Below are 16,708 nucleotides of genomic sequence, written 5' to 3'. Positions count from 1 at the left end.
AGGGAAAGGCAAACAAACAGCAAAACATTTTTCCCAAGGTTTTACTTGAAACTATCTCCATCATTTAATTCTTAGCTGAGAAGCAACCTGGCATTCACTCACAGCATCTGGCCAATGTACAGTGGGCTAAACACCGTGGGGGGAGAAGAGGAGGTTGGAAATAAGTTTGGCTTAGTTTTGGGAGCCGAAATACAAGGCAAGCCCCTGAAGCCACCTATGGACAAGCAGAGATTGCAAACATCTCCCCAGGAAGCTAAGGGAGTGCCCAGATTTTTCAGAGCCTTGAAACTATATGCGAAGACAGGAGAGAATAAAAAACACATCCTGTGGCTTGTTTTTATGACATTTATGAACACAGTCATTGGCCTCTCTTCCTTTTGGAAATGAGCTGGCTACCATTTGAAAACTAGCATGTTTCCAACAGCCACAGCTAATTTCTGTATTGCAAGAGACAATATTCTGCTCTTGCTGAGACAGAGGAATAAAACCTGAGTTTTTGCATGTGAGGTTCCCCTTGCACACACCTCAGCCTGCCCTTTGTTTCCCAAAGCCCATTACTGGAGAGGCAGAAACGGAGAAAATAGCAGGACGTCTTAGAGCCAACAGCAGGAAGACAACAGACAGGAACACAAGCTTCTTTCTACCTGCTGAAGAGACACGCAGAAGCTGGACTTAACAGTACCTCTTCCAGAGGCATACCAAGGAGAAGCTCTTATGAGTTAATCAAGAGAGGCAATATAGCTCTCTTCAGCACATCCATAAAGAAAATCAGGGAAATTCAAAGCCTAACACAAATACATTGACTCATGAGGTGACAATACATCAACTTTTGCCATTACAAACATGCTAAGAGCTCATGCTGAAAACTGCAGCATGCTAATGGGAATTAGTTTAACTGCTGTGATTACAGGAGGAAGGAAGATAAAACAATTTCTGAGTTTTTATCACTTCCTGTTGGCTGGCTTAATGGGACTGCAGTTCCTGTGTTGGTTGTCTGTCCTTTCTGATGATCATCCAGAATCCCAGCACAGGAAGGATTCACATCATCTCAGTGCAGCCACATCTCCCTGGCTTGTGAAATTACATGATACACTAGAGAAAGTGGAGGTCACTTAACTATCTTGACTTCGAATGCTGCCCATGCAAGACACTTATGCACCATGCACGAAACACGCACTGATGCAACTTCATGGCACTGTTAAGCCACCTAGCTTTGATAGTGTGCCATAACGACCACCATACCTGCTGGGTCAGCTGAAATAAATCTGGGGACTCTAACTGTCCTTCAATCACAGACTTTGCAGGAGTATTCCAGAGGAAATTCCTGCTATTACCACTCCATTACTGTTGCAGGAGAAATAAATCAGCCTTCAGATACAAACTTTATTTGTTGGGCTGCCTCTCTACTCATTCACACCATAAAGAAATCAGAAAAACCAAGAGAGAACAAAGCTGCTCTGTATGTTCTCACTCCTAGCAAAACAACGTCTCTTGCTCTAACACCTCACACAAAAATCCACTGAATTCCAGTCTCTCAGTGCTGTAGCAGCTTTGTAAGACCTAGTAAAGAGAGACATTAGCAAAATGCACACATCCTTCTCACACTGTAGTCTTCCCACGTTGACTACATTATAGCTATACTTACCTTTCTTCCTAATTATACATTTTTAGCACTCTATGGCAAAACAATCAATCATAAAGAATGAGTGCTGGGTAAGCAAAGCGCTCTGTGCAAGCTGATTTTTCCAAATCTAACCTGCTATTGCTGGACCGCTTCTGTACGTAAGCCAGCAAGTTTACCTCCATTACACAGCATAAACCCACACACAGTCCAAGAATGAAAAGCAGCATGGTCTGTCACTTACAGCCTAAGACAGGGAACCTGCTCTCTCAGCTTTCTTATGAATTTGTTGGCATCAGGTATATAGTCTTCTCTAAGCAGATTTTTGCTCCTCCTCCTGCATATGTGCTCCCTCATAGGAGAATACTTCTTATGTATTCTTATGTATTGGAGATATGTGGGTTAAGGTATCATTACCTTTAACAATACTATTTTCCAATCAAGACACACTTCCACAGAACACCTTCATATCATCTGCTGTAACTGGGGTACAGTTACAGAAATCAAAACTGAAGAGGCTATGAAAAAATACGGACGTGCACTTTTGCAGCTGCAGTGAATTCTGGAGCAGAGAGAAGACTATGCCAAAATGCTAAACAGATAGCTTGAACATGCACTTTGCATGCAGCCCATAATGCTTTCCAGCCCTTGAAGCCCCTTGCAAGAAAGGGTTAACTCTAGTGGGAAGGAGCAGGGAAGGTATATAGGGCAAAGTATACAAGAGCAGCAAATGCCAGACATGGCTCACATACAGAACCACGAACAGTGTGCAGTCACATTATCCTCCACAGAACTCTGCTCTCAAAGTGTAATATGTCCCACCAAACTGTAATGAGTAAACTGAAGTCCAGTCCTGGCAAAGGTGATCATTTGCTTTCTGAACACTTGCAGCCCCACCACATCCCACTGCACAGGCTGCACGCACCCACAGTACTGTTGCAGTGACAACGTCCTAACACAAATATTGCTTTGACAGAAATCTCTGAAGTACCCAGCAGATGATCGCCTTTTTGAAGACCTTTAGAAAACCTATTCTTTTGTAAAACAAACTTTACGTAGCAACAATAGCAGCTGAGGCAGAAGAGGGGAAAGGGAGTAAGACCAGCCTAACCTCATCTAACTGGACTGCAGAGACCATAAAGAGGGAGCTATTCCAGGATGAAAGATCACTGGTGGATGAGAAGCTGCTAGCAGAAGCAACACAGTAGGAAAAGAAAAAAACAGTCCAGCTTCCATTCCTAACACACAACATATGTTTGTGGTCAGGATGCCTACAGGAGTTAAAATTGTATGTTTCTACAACATGAAAATATTTTGCAAGGGTGTATACTTCACTTGGTGTTGTGGCTGAATGAAGAAGACATGACAGTGAAGCTAAAAAGATGATAGGAATGACCCTACCAGACAACATCGATCATGTCTACGAATGTGCCTGTGCAAAGTGGTGGAAAGCAGTGAGTTTAACAAACGGATAAAAGTCAGAATTGTTCTTGCTCTGCTTCCACTTCTTACTCTCCTTTTGTTGTTCTTTGTGGTTTTCTATTCTAAAGTTAAAGGCTTTAACAGTGGAACATAGTTTGAATCAAAGAGGATTACTCTAACAGAATTGCAAAAGGATCCTGTATTTGCTTTATTACTCTCCCTTTCCTGTATCCAAAGAAACAAGAACCCAACAAAAAGCCATCCTGTGTTCAGACTAAACAAAAGGGCACTACACAGTCCAAATTCATTACGGGAATGCATAATTCCTCCACAGTTAAAACCTAAGTTGTCTTCCTTTCCTTTGGCTAAGTTATGTATGAAACATGATTCTGAACACGACTTTTCTGAAGATTGTAGGATAAATCATTTAGAAGGTTTAAAAATCACCTCCCTTCACTCCCCATTGACTGTTCAAAGATCCTCCTCTTACATGAACTCTCCCGTATCTTTAATTAGGCTAGAATTTCCATAGGACCACAAAGAGAAGTTGGTATCCAACTTCAACTGAAACGCAATCAGAGTTGGGCATCAACTTTCCTGTACTGTTTGAAAGTGTCAATCTTTATTAAAACATGGCTCGGCTTCAGAACACCCTGGAGATGTGCTGAGCTGTGTTTGCCTGCTTCAAACTGCTCAACTACAGCATGAAAGGGAATCTTGGGGGCAATTTTCTGAAGTACTTTTTAGGGCTATCACATGGGAAATAATTGGCAACTTAAAATGAAGAGACACAGCTGCTGTGTTACACGATAAGGGTGGCTATTGTGAGCTGCCCTTTTCACCCTAAATTCCACGGGACGCTAATTTTGCTGATAATATAGCAAGCCATAGTGCACACATTTGGGCAACTAGAAGTCATTTGTGAATTGGCAGGGACCAAAGAGAGTTTCTCAGATCAGGGAAATCCAGGGCAGGATTCCCTTTGGTCTATTTTAGTTTAGGCCCTGTGTGATATAAATATGTCCAAATTAGAAAACAGATTAAAGTGTACTAAAGCAAAGTCTAAATTTTAAATAGTGCTGCTCCTGTTATATACAATTTGTGAATAATTTCAAATATGTTTTTTTCCAAAAAGGATTGGTTAATAAACCAATTTCCTGCAAGAACTCCCTTAATTACTTTGAAAACATACAGTAACAAGATGTGCCTTGAAGTTATTATATAAACTTAAAATTAAGAATGAATTTTTCCAGAGATTTTTCTGTTTCAAAAGTCTAAATGAAGTCTGCTTGGCTATTTTGCTGTAATATAAACCAGGGCCACAAGGAAGGGAAGTTCTCATCTCATTTACATTATTGTAAAGCAAGAGTAACTCAATTAAAGTCAATAGCTTTGAACTTGCTTAAACGAGACAAGACCTATAAGGGATTACAAGGTTGTTTTAAGCATGCCCAATTAAAAAAAAGTCTTATCAGGTTTTACTTACATAGCCTGCAGCGATCCAAGTTGTACAGCCTCACTTTGCTGCTACTAGATCATTTTTGTCTGTGCCAAGTATAAAGCGTGCGATTTAGCACAGCTCTATGTCATATTTTAAATGCAGATCTATATCATTTCTCCCCCCCTCCAAGAAAGCTAATATGGACATTACTTGCAAAGCCACAGATTGCTTTGCAGCATAAATAGGTGAAGTCCTGAAGATGAAGACACTCAATAAATGCAAGTTTTCACTCGCATATCCAGATTCAGACTGAAGGCAGCAGGGTAATCTAATCTGATTTCACGTATATTATGCTCACAGAATGTGAATCAAATTACTCTCAAGTCCACAACTCAGGTTTGACTAAAGCAAGTCTTTCTGAAAGGTATCAGGCCTAAGATGAAAGCCTTAGAGAGAGGGAATCTGTCACTTTTCTCATTACTTCATTCTGCCTTAGAATAGCCCTCGCTTTAAGGAAATTTTGATCACAGGTTTGTTTATATTTAGCTAATCACGTTCTTCCCTGGTAGAGAAAGAGCCTGCAGAGCTTTTGCCCCTATGGAGATACTCAGATTATACAAACTCATCTTTCAAACTCCTTTTTTCTTTCCTTTAATACTCAAAGGAAGGCTGAGCTCCTTAAGACTCTCACTGTTAGGCTTTTTTCAATCCTTGACACTTTGGAAAGGCTCTTCTCTGCGTTTGGTCCTATATTTTAATGTTGATTCTAAAGATGCATATTGCATGCCAGTATCATCTCTCTGCTGCCATGGAGAAACAGCATTACTCCTCCCCACCCCCCCTTCCTTAAAACTCCTACTTGCTGCCTCTCCGATTGATTAAAATACATAGGACAGTATATGAAGCCAATTGACGAGGGGTACAGCTTGCTGTTAGCCAGGCCTGCCCCCTCCAACAGGCATAAGCTTTGCCGGTGAAATGTTAAAAATTTACCTTGGATCATTGGATGCATTTGTTCAAACTCTAAAAAAGGCCCAGGAGGATGAAATGCTGAACACTGTAAAGGAACAGAAAGAGGGAGGCTACAGAAAGAACCAGTGTATGTTTAAACACAGATCCTGTTCTGCCATCATTATCATGGCAGAGACGGAGAAGAGCCTGCAATGAGTGAAGCCTGCCTCACAAAAAAAGAAAACTGACATTAAAACACTAAAAGTGACATGACTGACATTAAGAAAAATCAGACAGCCAGATCTCTAGCTTTTCTTTTCAACATGATCTTCTCAGCAAACTTAGGCCACGGAGATACAGGAAAAACACTGTCATAAATCCAGTATTTTATTATTTGTTGAAGTTGGAAGTGAATCACCCCTATGACTAATCCTACAGGTAAAATATCACTTCATCTTGGAAAAGAGCTTTAGTTGCCAGTGCCAAAGTCAAGTTTGGTCACCCAGACAATTTCAGATATTCCTGAAGAGAGAAGTCAAGACATTCTTCCTCTTGGGAAACTTGGAAAGCAGGACTCATTGCACAGAGACAGCTTCCCAACTCTGCAAACTTGTATGAAATGAAAGCTGTACTGAATAAATGTATAGGTAAGTACCGAAAACTCCTTGAAATGCTTTTTCTTTGGCAAAAAACATGGTTCCATGGTTCCATTCATGACATGACGGGATGGAAAAGCTTGACGCATGTTCTTTGGGGTACGCCCTTAGCCTAACTGATGCACACGGAAGTTTACACCGGAGCAGTTTCCTAAATTTAATTGTGGCTGTGGGCAGGTAGAGTATGTGGGTGGTAGCAGTCTTTCTCCTTACAAAGGACAGCCTGCTAAAAGATTTCTTTTTCTCCTTGCAACTGGGCTGCCGACTCTGGAACTGAAAATAAATCAACATGACGACTGTGTGAAGAGCTGGGCAGTGAAAAATTCTACCAGAAAGACCTCTATCGAAAGCTGAGAAATACACAAAGCTCAGAGAACATTAGGAAGCAAGCCTGCTGGTTTATAGAAGTGCAGTGGGGGCATAGATCTCTAGCGTAGATCTGGTCTCTACAATATTGGTTTATATTAAGCTTTATTTCAAGAGTGATGATTACATTTGTCTGGGTTTCAGTCCCAGTGCCAAATATCAAATACTCTCCAGGGCTTCACTCCACCCCTGCCCACTGCATTTGAACCATGCAAATTAGACAGAATTGACACTGGAATGCTTATGGCTGGGAGAGAAAGATGTATTTCCTATCCTGGGGGCACTTTTCATCCTGTTTATGTGAATACAGACATGCTAGGCATATACTGCAAATTCAATGGGCTACAGAATACAGCATAGAGGCACTCAGCCACTGGCCTGATTGTAAGGTCCAAACGAGAAGTTAAAACCATATGGGTTCACAAGCAACTCACCCAGACCCAGGGACACAGAGGTACCACCCAGGAAGTTTTTGTCTTGAGTAGTTAAAGATGGCACTGTTTTTTTTTTCTATATTTTCAAAGAGGAAAGCAGGGGATCAACATTAGTCTCAATGTTGTTGGAGAAATACAGAAGTAAGAGAGGCACCTCCATCTCTACACCCCTATGCACATGAGTGCATTAGTCATCGTTGCATCCCTGAGTGCTAAACTAGCACTGACACCTTTTATAGTCGGGGGAATCCCGAACCATAGAAGCCTCGCCTAGCCGAGGCAATATAGCTGCTCTCTTAAATCCATCACAGTCCATCATCAATGGCCTGTCCTGCCACAGCATCGCAGCTGCTGTGCTAAGGGGATTTGCTGTTACCAAGCAGAAGGGGGAGACAAGACCTCATCTTTTCTCTAGCTGCCCAAAGCCAGACTGTTGCCCACCTCTTGCAACAAGCCTGACCTGCTCCTCCTCCCAAGGGAGATGAATAGGCAGCTGGTCAGAGGGCAGGGTCTTGAAAAACAGCTCTCTCCCTCATCGGCAGGCTGGCTTCAGCCCCACAGCAAAACCACAGAGCTGATACTGCCAAGAATTCGGCTCGCATTCTTCACTCCCTGTGGTAGCCACTAGGCCACACAGTCTCCTTCAATCCATTTGCATTTTATTAGGTCTTTTCATGCACCAGGGGACAAAAGAACAAGCCACTTCCTCCCACTGAGCTCTCATTTCACACTTCAAATGGGCTATACTAACCTTTATGGTGGAGCAGCTGCCAGGGAGGAGGGGAGGAAAGAGGCAGGCAGGGCTGGGATGACAGGACAGAGCAGCATCTGAAGATGCAGCCTCAGCTCCATTCCCAGCAACCCAGAGGAACCTGAATCAGCACAGACCAACACCTTTCCCTCCACCCTCACCTTAGGGCACCCAGACCTCTGCAGCCACCTTGGTGGCATTCAGCCTGAGTGCTTTCTGGACTCACCTCCCACCCCCAGTAGGTGCTGCTGAGTTTATAGCCTGTACCATGTCTGTAGTCAGAGCATCAAGCAAGCTGGTAATAAATTCAACTTTCTTCCCTTCTGGGCAGCCTGCAGAAAGAAAAGAGGGGGTTTAATGCAAGAACACACAGCACTGGTCTCCTATCCCAGTTCAGCAATGATCAGCCAGAATCTCCTTTGTTTGTAACATGGCATCCATCATCACAGTCCCTAAGGAAAGGCAGAAAAATCCCTCAGTGGGTTTCTCTGCATACCAATTTGTCCTGCAGCTTTTGTCCAGGCACACACAGCGTCACCAACAATATCTGGCAGGAAGACCATGTAGTTAGCTTTATGGCTTCTTCCAGTTCTCTGTCAGCGTAACCACAGGGATGTGCTGGAAGTGCCTGGCAGACTGGAGTTCCCATGGTGACACTTGCATAGAAGTTTACAAAACAACTCATTACTTCCTGGGTCATCTTCCTCTGCAAACATGGCTGTTCTGAGGACTTAACTGACAGCTTAAAACTTCCAAAGCATGGGCCAAAGCAAGGACTGCTGCTTGCACTCTCCTCTTCAGGCACAGAGAGCATCGCCTGCCAGCAGCTGCCACAATAATTCAGGTCTTTGCGTGATCACACTGCATGGGAAATACGTCAGTCTAAGTCAACACGTGGTAATCACCCCCAGTCACAGCAGGCTGAAGACAAGCTTGGTAACCATTTGCATTACTTAGTGATGAGGCCATCTATTGCCTCACCATCATAACCACAAACTGACAGAACCTCCTATCTTTAACAGTGACAGCCTGTTACGACACAGCTGAGAGGAAATTCTCCATCTGCTCACCTTTATGAGGTAATCTATATTGTTTCTTTGCTTCTTAAAGGAGCAAAAGCATGCTTCATTTACTAGCACATTAATACTGTAACAGTTGTTCTAGCCTACCAAGGAACAAGCATGCTTAACTTCAACCCACCGCCTTCCAAACTGTTGTCCAAAACCCATCACCTCCCATCCTACTGTCTTCCTTGGTGTGACAGAGGAGAAGCCATCACCACAACCCTCACTTCTCTCTCCTCAAACCACTATGCACAACCAATTACTCAGCTGACAAAGGCAGCAGACATCAGAAAACAGCCTCCCTCAGCAACATATAGCAGCATCAATGCTTTCTGCTTTTCTCGGACAAGCAGAGAAGCACATGTACCCCAAACTAAGCACCAGAAACTTACTGTAATCCCTTGACAGCTGAAAGCAGCTTGCAAATTGATCTGACAAAACTCTCTCCTTCGCAGTATTACATGCTCTGTTCTCTGTAATAGCTAACCAGCAGTCCCTTTGCCTGTCTCCATATTATATGGATTACACACACCCACACTCCTCAGCACTTGTTTGGCACATGGTCCAGAAAATGTCAGCATTGTAACGGGTAAGCTGCAGTGGCAGCCAGAGTAGACCACTCACTTAAAGGAGCTTTTTGTTGTAGTAATGAGAATGTTGAAAAATCATTTGCTATAAGTCATCTCCCTGGGGCCTCACCATCTCACCGTCTCCAGGAATTAGCAGCTTGCCATTTGCTATGTGCAAGCAACACTTCCCTTCCTTCTTTCTTTCCTTCTTCTGGCCGCAGCCATGACACATTTGGTGAACAGGGTATGTGTAGGTGTGCAAGGATCTGGACTTGTGTCTCCCTCACCTTAGCCTCTGTAGGTTCTCTTCAGACATGCCAAGGAGCACGCTACTTGCAGTACAGTCTGAAATATGGGCAAATGTCTAGAAGAGGAGTAAGATATGGGGTCTCCCTTACAGAACTGAGTGCAAATGGAATGATCAGTCTTAAATTAAGGCAGGGGTTTTTCTTAGAATTCAGTTCTGCCAAGAAATAAGAGTGGAAAAAAGTAAAAAGAAACATCCTCTCTCACCCCCTGCAGTTCTGGTGAGCAAATACTCACTGTTGGACCAGAGCAGCTAATCAAACAAACCTCAAGTCTGCATCACAAGATCATGCAGCACAGCATCTCCCAGGCAGACAAACTGGGATCAGATCATCCGTCTCCTAGTCAAGGGTAGACAAGGGTATTTTCAGTGACAAGAACCATCATGCCAGCCAATGCAGCAAAGCACAGAGCTGATAGTTTACTCAGGCACAGAAAAGTGGCTTGAGCTGAGAGGCGAACTCTCCTGGAGCCTGATGCTAGGACTAGACCACTAAGCTACACAGCATCACATGTCCTCTTCTGTGTCTAGCAGCTCCTGTGCCCTCGTCCAGCTGCAGTGCAGAAGGGAAGGGAAGACGGAAACGAAACCATTCTGTGTCCCTAAGAGATCAGAAAGAGAGCCTCAAAGGAAAAGCCCCAAAGCAAAGGATTTTCGCAGAGGAGTTCTGGAGAGGCAGGGAAGTAGTGTGGCGAGAGGCAGTAAAGCAAGGCAAGAAGGGGATGGAAAAGAAAGGAAGTAAGGTTATACTATTTTAGTCTGCTTTCCTAAGGAAATGAGCCTTAATGCAATCATTTAGCTGGTTTTCCTCTCCCTATCCCCCCAAAGTAATACTTGAACCAATTGGCCAATTTCATTCAAATGTAACGGGGAGGCAGGTAGGAAATTTCTACATGACTTGTGAAAATGAGGAGGTGCATAGAAAAGAGCATTGCTGAGGGCAGAGCTGTTAAGCAGAAAGCTATGGGGCCTCAGGTCAGGAGCCGGCAGGAAAAGAACTAGGAGACACAGAAGGCAAATCTGGAACAAATCTCATTTCCTTTGCTAACTGGCTCAGGGACAACTTCCTTTATGCTAGCCCTAGAAAGGGTCAGGAGTAAATGAAGTGGATCCAGAGCTACCAGCTCTTTCTGCAGAGTTCTTGGTCTCTACCACTCCCTCATGGTGGAGAGGGACCCACTGTAGCTTCTGTTTTCAAGCAGACAATCCCCACCCAGGAGAGCAATGACTGACCTGTCAGTGACAGCCCTTCATTCTACTCCTTAGAAAGGCAATAGGAAAGGAAAAAAAGAGCGCAGGCAGGTAGGATAGCATTTTTAAGAGCTGCACATCTACATCCAGCACATCTTCCTGGGAGAAACAAGGATGGCAAACAGTAAATTACAGCTTGTCACTCTGGTAAGAGAGAAAAGCAAAATATAAAACAAGCAGCAACGGGAGATAGAATGGGTCTCAGGTGGAAAATGAGGGATAAAGTCCAGCAAAGTGAGGACCCAGCATTCTTGAAGGGACCTTAGTGCACTAGGAATGCTGCCCTGCCTGGTCTGTGCAGTTTCAGCGAGCCAGTTGGTCCACTGACAATTGCCAGCTGTGTTCTCTTTTGTTGCTCAGGAGATATCAGGCTGCTGAAAAACCCTGCTAAATAGAAAGGATCCTGTCTGGGCCAGACTTTGAAGAAGAGCTTTCTTCTGGCCATTCTTCCTCCAACGGACTTCTAGGCATCCAGGTTTCTTTCCTGAAAATTCTGATCCCAGACATGTTTTCAAAGGGCACAGACAATAAACGGGCCCCCAGGACACTCCCAGCCTTTTCCAGTTCACTGGTGAAACTGGAGGTGACCCAAAATAACACAGAATAAAACCCATGACAAAACATGCATGGTGAGGGAAATCCCCGACATCCTCAACAATATTCTTGGCCTGTTAAGAGTCCCTAGGTGAGAAAAGGGAAGAAGGCAAAGACAGGATCTTGTTCCTCTCTGACCTGGAAGTTCTCTGTCCTTGAATGGGTCATCAATCTCTGTGCTCTTCGATCTGGCATCGCTCTCACACACTGGGGTCTCATAGCTGAAAAAGGAGAAGAGCAGATGCTAAACTATGTGATACAGCTTTAGTGTCATCAGATGGTTGCTAAGGGGTTGTGTCTTATCTGCTTTCTGCAGAAGAAATATTATTCTCTAACATCTATCTCCTTATGGACAGTCAGCAACAGTAGAGGAAAGAGAGAGAAAGGGAAGAGCATACTCTAAAGTCCAGTGCCAACCACCAAACCAAACCCACAAATGGCACCAGGCCTTCTCCAACTGTCGTGGGCACAGGCTGAGCTTTTCTTCAAAGCTGTCCATGCTCTGCAGAATCGCTGTATCTAGCAGAGTTTAGGTCCCAGCTCCTACAGGCCTGCTTTTATAACTTGTTTTTATAACACAATTTGTTTCCAAACCCCAAGTGAGAAAAGATTCTCTAGGTAGTTTTAAGTTTCAGAGTAATTTAAAGAAAAATCTGACCAGCTGAACGTGTGTCAATGCACAATCAAGCTAAATCTGTATTTGTCAGGATCCAAGTGGCTGCAGCATACAAGTATAAAGCAGAGGAAAGTGCAAGAAAGCAACTTGTCTTTTCACTGCTCATGCCCCTCATCTGTACTCTTGAGCAAAGCCCTGGTTCCTGCTACCACCCGAAAACTGCAAGCCAGAGGAAAAAAACAAGCTGCTTTACATGAATACTCAACAGAGGAAAGTAGTTACTATGCAGTAAAGCGGGAGGTGCATAGTAACATTCAATAGGGAACACCACACATGGAACTGCTAGCTCTAAGGAAGGTCGTGCAGAGCCCACTGCTCTAGAAGTAGGAACATATCCAACATAGCAACAGTATTTTTTTATTACGTCTTTTCCAGGCAGGCATCTCACCAGGCCTATAGCTCTTACCGAGTGGAAGTACCAGGCAGGGGGCGTCCCGTGTCCACCAGGACACACCAGCAGTACCCTGTCGACTGGTGGCATTGCACTGGTTTGTAGAGCCCTCCAGGAGCACACTCGGGGATGACGATACCCTCACGGGGGTTCTGCCTGGCCTCCTCCAGGGCACTCTGCCTTTCCTGGTCACAGGAGTGAACTTTCTCTGGAAGACAATAGGAAGGTTAGAAGGGGTAGAGAAAAAAAAAAAGTCAAATAAAGATCACCTTCCCCAGCTCAGCAGGATATGGGTATCCTTTACATCAGGAGACCTTTGTGTCTGTTTCCTCCTCAGCAAACACCAGTATGTCTACACCCCAAGGGACTCAAGGACTCCTGGGTTGAGGGCTTCCTCCTAGATTCAGCTGTGACACAACAAGATTATGGATTACAGACATCAACTGTCAAGTGCCCAGCAAGCCAGGCACAGCAGAAAAACCTGTTCCAGTTCATCTGGGTTTTGGAACAGAATTCTCAGATAACAATTCACTCTTACTGCAGCCACAGGGTAAGCATTTCTCAGTTTCCAGAAACTGAGAGATACCAAATTGTGACTTATATTTTCCAGTTAAAGGATGGAGGCAAACATCCTGCCCTGCCCCACTATCTCTTTCTCCAGGCTGCAATGCAGTCTTCCTTTTCAATAGCATCTCTCCAATATAATCCCAAAAGAAGCAGAAGGTTATATTTTAACATCACCTGCACACACTTCAACAAGGAACAGAATGGGATATCCCAATCTACCCCCACTGCTACCACCTTTCCAGCACACCTCACCTGGAAAACAGAGGGCACCCAACATTGCTTCCTACTGAAGGGTAGGTAGGACCCTATCCCTTAACAGCTTATTACACAGAAAAGGTTATTTCCAAAGATATTATCAAGCAGAGAACAGACTACACAGACGGCACAGACCAAAGAAGAGAAAAAAATCCCAGAAGTGACTTCTGCAGCCAGCCTGGCACCTTCAGCCCTAACACTGCCTCTTCAACCACCACCTGCAGAAGAGTGACAGATGCATGGAGTGTTGCCAGGCTGCTGCCTCTTGTACGTACCAGGCATTAAAGGGAGAAGAGCTGCACAGAGTACCCAGGGGATATCAAGACCTATTTGACTAAACAGCTAGTAGTTCTCAATTACAAGTCTTCAAACGTTCCAAGCCCTTTGAGGAGTAGGAAAATTATTTCAATTTTGGAAACTACTGAAGGTATCACAGAGAAAAAAAATGTGTATGTAGTACGGAAAGCAGTCAAGACAGCTGATTACAGGATTTAAAATATGTCTAAGTGTAGGGTGAAAGACGACAACAATGTAACTCCTAACTTTTATCCTTAGAAGAGTGACAAAAAACAGAAGCAGGAACAGTTGCTCTCTCCTTCCCTATTTTTTTCCTCCCTTGCAGTTTACTGTGGGGTTTTTTTTCTCTTTTTATAAATAAGCCACAACATCTAAAATTCCTTGCCACAGCCAAGAATCCCCTCAAGCTTTCAATACATAAAATGTTTCAACAGTGACAGGCAATGACACTGCAGGTTCATCCCAAACCTGCAGATGTTTGCACAGTCAGCCAGCAGACATGGCATGACCTCAGCATCCTGCCCCTGGTCGGACTCGGCACACAGCTAACACATGCTCACTGTATCCGTGTACTTTGCCTGCCTGTCTGTACCCCACCACTTCTGTATTCTATTTTGGTGATAAATTCTGGTGCAGACAGTAATTTTTGTTCCATATTTGGGGAACAGGAGGAGTGCTGATTCACAACTACAATTCCTCAGCTTGGTAGCAGCTGGTACAACACAAAAAACTCCAGCAGGTCTGCACAGCAACACCTGAGTACAACGTGCTTTGAGTACTAAAAGCACTTTTACCGGTTTCTAGTTGAACTGTAGCTGCTAAAGAGTCTCAGAGACCCCAAACGGTCTCCCTCTCCTGAGCATATCTTATCACTGTTGAGGCTGGGAATGTGAAAGGCACCTGAACTTTGCCACACACAAATCCACACAACCAAAACAGAATAAAAAAAAAAGTGTTGGCAAGTCTGACTCAAGCATAGAGAAACTTGATCAGGAAGGAGCAAGGGGGGATAAAGTCAACAAAAACTGAAAGGCAGCTCAAGCCTCAGCTGATATTTAAGCTGACTTCACTTTGCTGACAGATTTCACATCTGAAAAAAAGGCCCCATGACTGTTCCCAAGCCATACGTGGACAGAGAAGTCATTGAGTGAGGGGCCTGCAGGCTCCTTAAGAAACCTCTTACATCACGAGGGGCCCCCACTTACCCGTGCTCTGCCGTCAGCAGTTCACACCTTGGCCCTCAGGTGAGGAGGATCATTCATGCAGCTTGGAGAAGTAAAAACAGGGGCAGAATTCCCTATCATTTATATAATAAGCAAAAGAAATTCTGCTTAAGAGAACTACATTCTAGGAATTTTTCTATCAATCCCCCAAGTGTTCTGAGTGCACAAAGTCAAACCAAGATCTCTCAAGTCCTTTGAGTCTTGCAAAACTACCAGTAAAAATTACTCTAGAAAAAAAAAAGCCGAGATTTTTGTGTATCAGAACAAAGAATATGTGACTTTTATTGAAAGCGAGAAAAAAAAGCATAAATGTCTTTTAATAAGTTAGTATCTTATTTTATATACGTTTGCAGTTAGGTGTGCAAATTACACAGAATAAGTGTTCATACTTAGACGTGTTTGTACTATGCCATAAAAAATGTCAAAAAATTCTATGCACATATTAACAGAAATTTGTGGGAATTGAATAAATGCTGTGGCATTTACTACCAGAATGCAGAACTAATTGGTAGTCACTCCTGCTTGAAAGGTGTTTAAAGACTGAGTGAAACGAATCTTATAGGTTGTTCTGTGGCATCAGATAGATGTAGTGATGCAAAATCCACCAACGTCACCAGTATTCAGTGGGCCATCAGTAGCAACGATAGCCGTAAAACTGAAACAGCCAGGAGATCAGAGTCTTCTCATTTCTAGCATATATCTAGAAGTAGCAACTATCAAAGTCTCACCTATTCCATTACATCTTCTTAAAGAACATAAAACAGACATGCTGGGGCAAACAAAAGGCCCGATTTGTCTCTTCCACCTCCAGCCATAGGCAAAAACAGAAGCTGAGAAGAGAACAGAGGAACAGGACAAGCATATGCTTCTTGCCCCCATGTATTTCATGTCTCAGCCAGCTGTGGATCAGAAACTTGCAGAGAGAGACACGGAGTTTGTATTTAGGGAATAGCAATAGTTTTCCTCTTCCACCAGCTAGCCATGTCTCCCCCTCATAAATTTTGGTTGACTATGACATCCTGCAGCTGTTTCTGTGGCTTGACTACCTGTCGCATATAGAACACAGCACATCCTCTGGCTTGATCTAAACCTGGCTCCAAGTAGTTCTGTTTGCTGACCCTAGTTCTTCTGGGGGATGAAACAGTGACCAGTTTGCAGCCTCCCTCCCTGCCTCTCACTGCTTTACAGATTCCTACTTCAGCTCTTCCACATGCTAGAGAGTCCCAGCTGACTCAGTTCCTTCTCTGAACCCTTTTCCAGATCCACCATACCTTCCCTGAGCTAGAGGGGATCAGAATAGCAAACACATTGACACTAAATGGAGGCTCTGATGACCGCCTTGTAGAAAGTTCTTTCAGAGACATCTGCCTACTAAGGAGAACAAAGTATTAACTAGCCCTAGCCCCTGCAGAGGCTCTTTCCTCCAGGCTACCACTCTAAGAGCACTTAATTCACTCAAAAAATAAACAGTTGGGGTGTATTTCATCAGCCAGAAAATCATCTGGGAAATCCATGCCACCAGCTTCCCTAGTACAAGGCTTGGCATGAACTGCATACACTGTCGCCCTGAGAGATGGTCTCATGGGTAATGAAGGGACCATCAAACGGTATCCCAGCATACACTGAAGTCAGCCTGTTCCAGTCAGACTGCTTACTGGAAACTTTGCTGTTGTTGCCAAGGTCAGGTTTATGAGAATAGTGAAAGCCTATGGCCAAGCTAGAATGTTTAATGCCAGCTATGAAATTAAGCTGTCATCTCAGAAAGCGGTATGTATTTATTATATGTGCAGGGTACTTATAAGCCTATTCCCTGTTTGAGTTAATGGGGGTTGCAGGCACAGAAAGATAAAGGGGAAAGGTTTTACTTCTTTC

General features: G+C 43.8%; 1 protein-coding gene across 1 annotated transcript in view; it reads right to left on the bottom strand.

Moving 5' to 3' along the window:
- The window catches only part of SMOC1 (SPARC related modular calcium binding 1), a gene marked incomplete at its 5' end in the record, with an annotated part of 44,673 nt that overhangs the window by 13,785 nt on the left and 14,180 nt on the right, over positions 1-16,708 (bottom strand). Inside the window, 3 exons of the mRNA XM_010139803.1 lie at positions 7,869-7,974; positions 11,566-11,648; positions 12,510-12,702. Coding sequence (XP_010138105.1) covers positions 7,869-7,974; positions 11,566-11,648; positions 12,510-12,702 — 382 coding nt within the window. The remainder of the gene's footprint in view (positions 1-7,868; positions 7,975-11,565; positions 11,649-12,509; positions 12,703-16,708) is intronic.

This window comes from Buceros rhinoceros, unplaced genomic scaffold, assembly GCF_000710305.1.
Source record: "Buceros rhinoceros silvestris isolate BGI_N320 unplaced genomic scaffold, ASM71030v1 scaffold17277, whole genome shotgun sequence".
In the NCBI taxonomy this organism is placed as follows: Eukaryota; Metazoa; Chordata; class Aves; order Bucerotiformes; family Bucerotidae; genus Buceros; species Buceros rhinoceros.
This window is presented reverse-complemented; position numbering and strand designations above follow the sequence as displayed.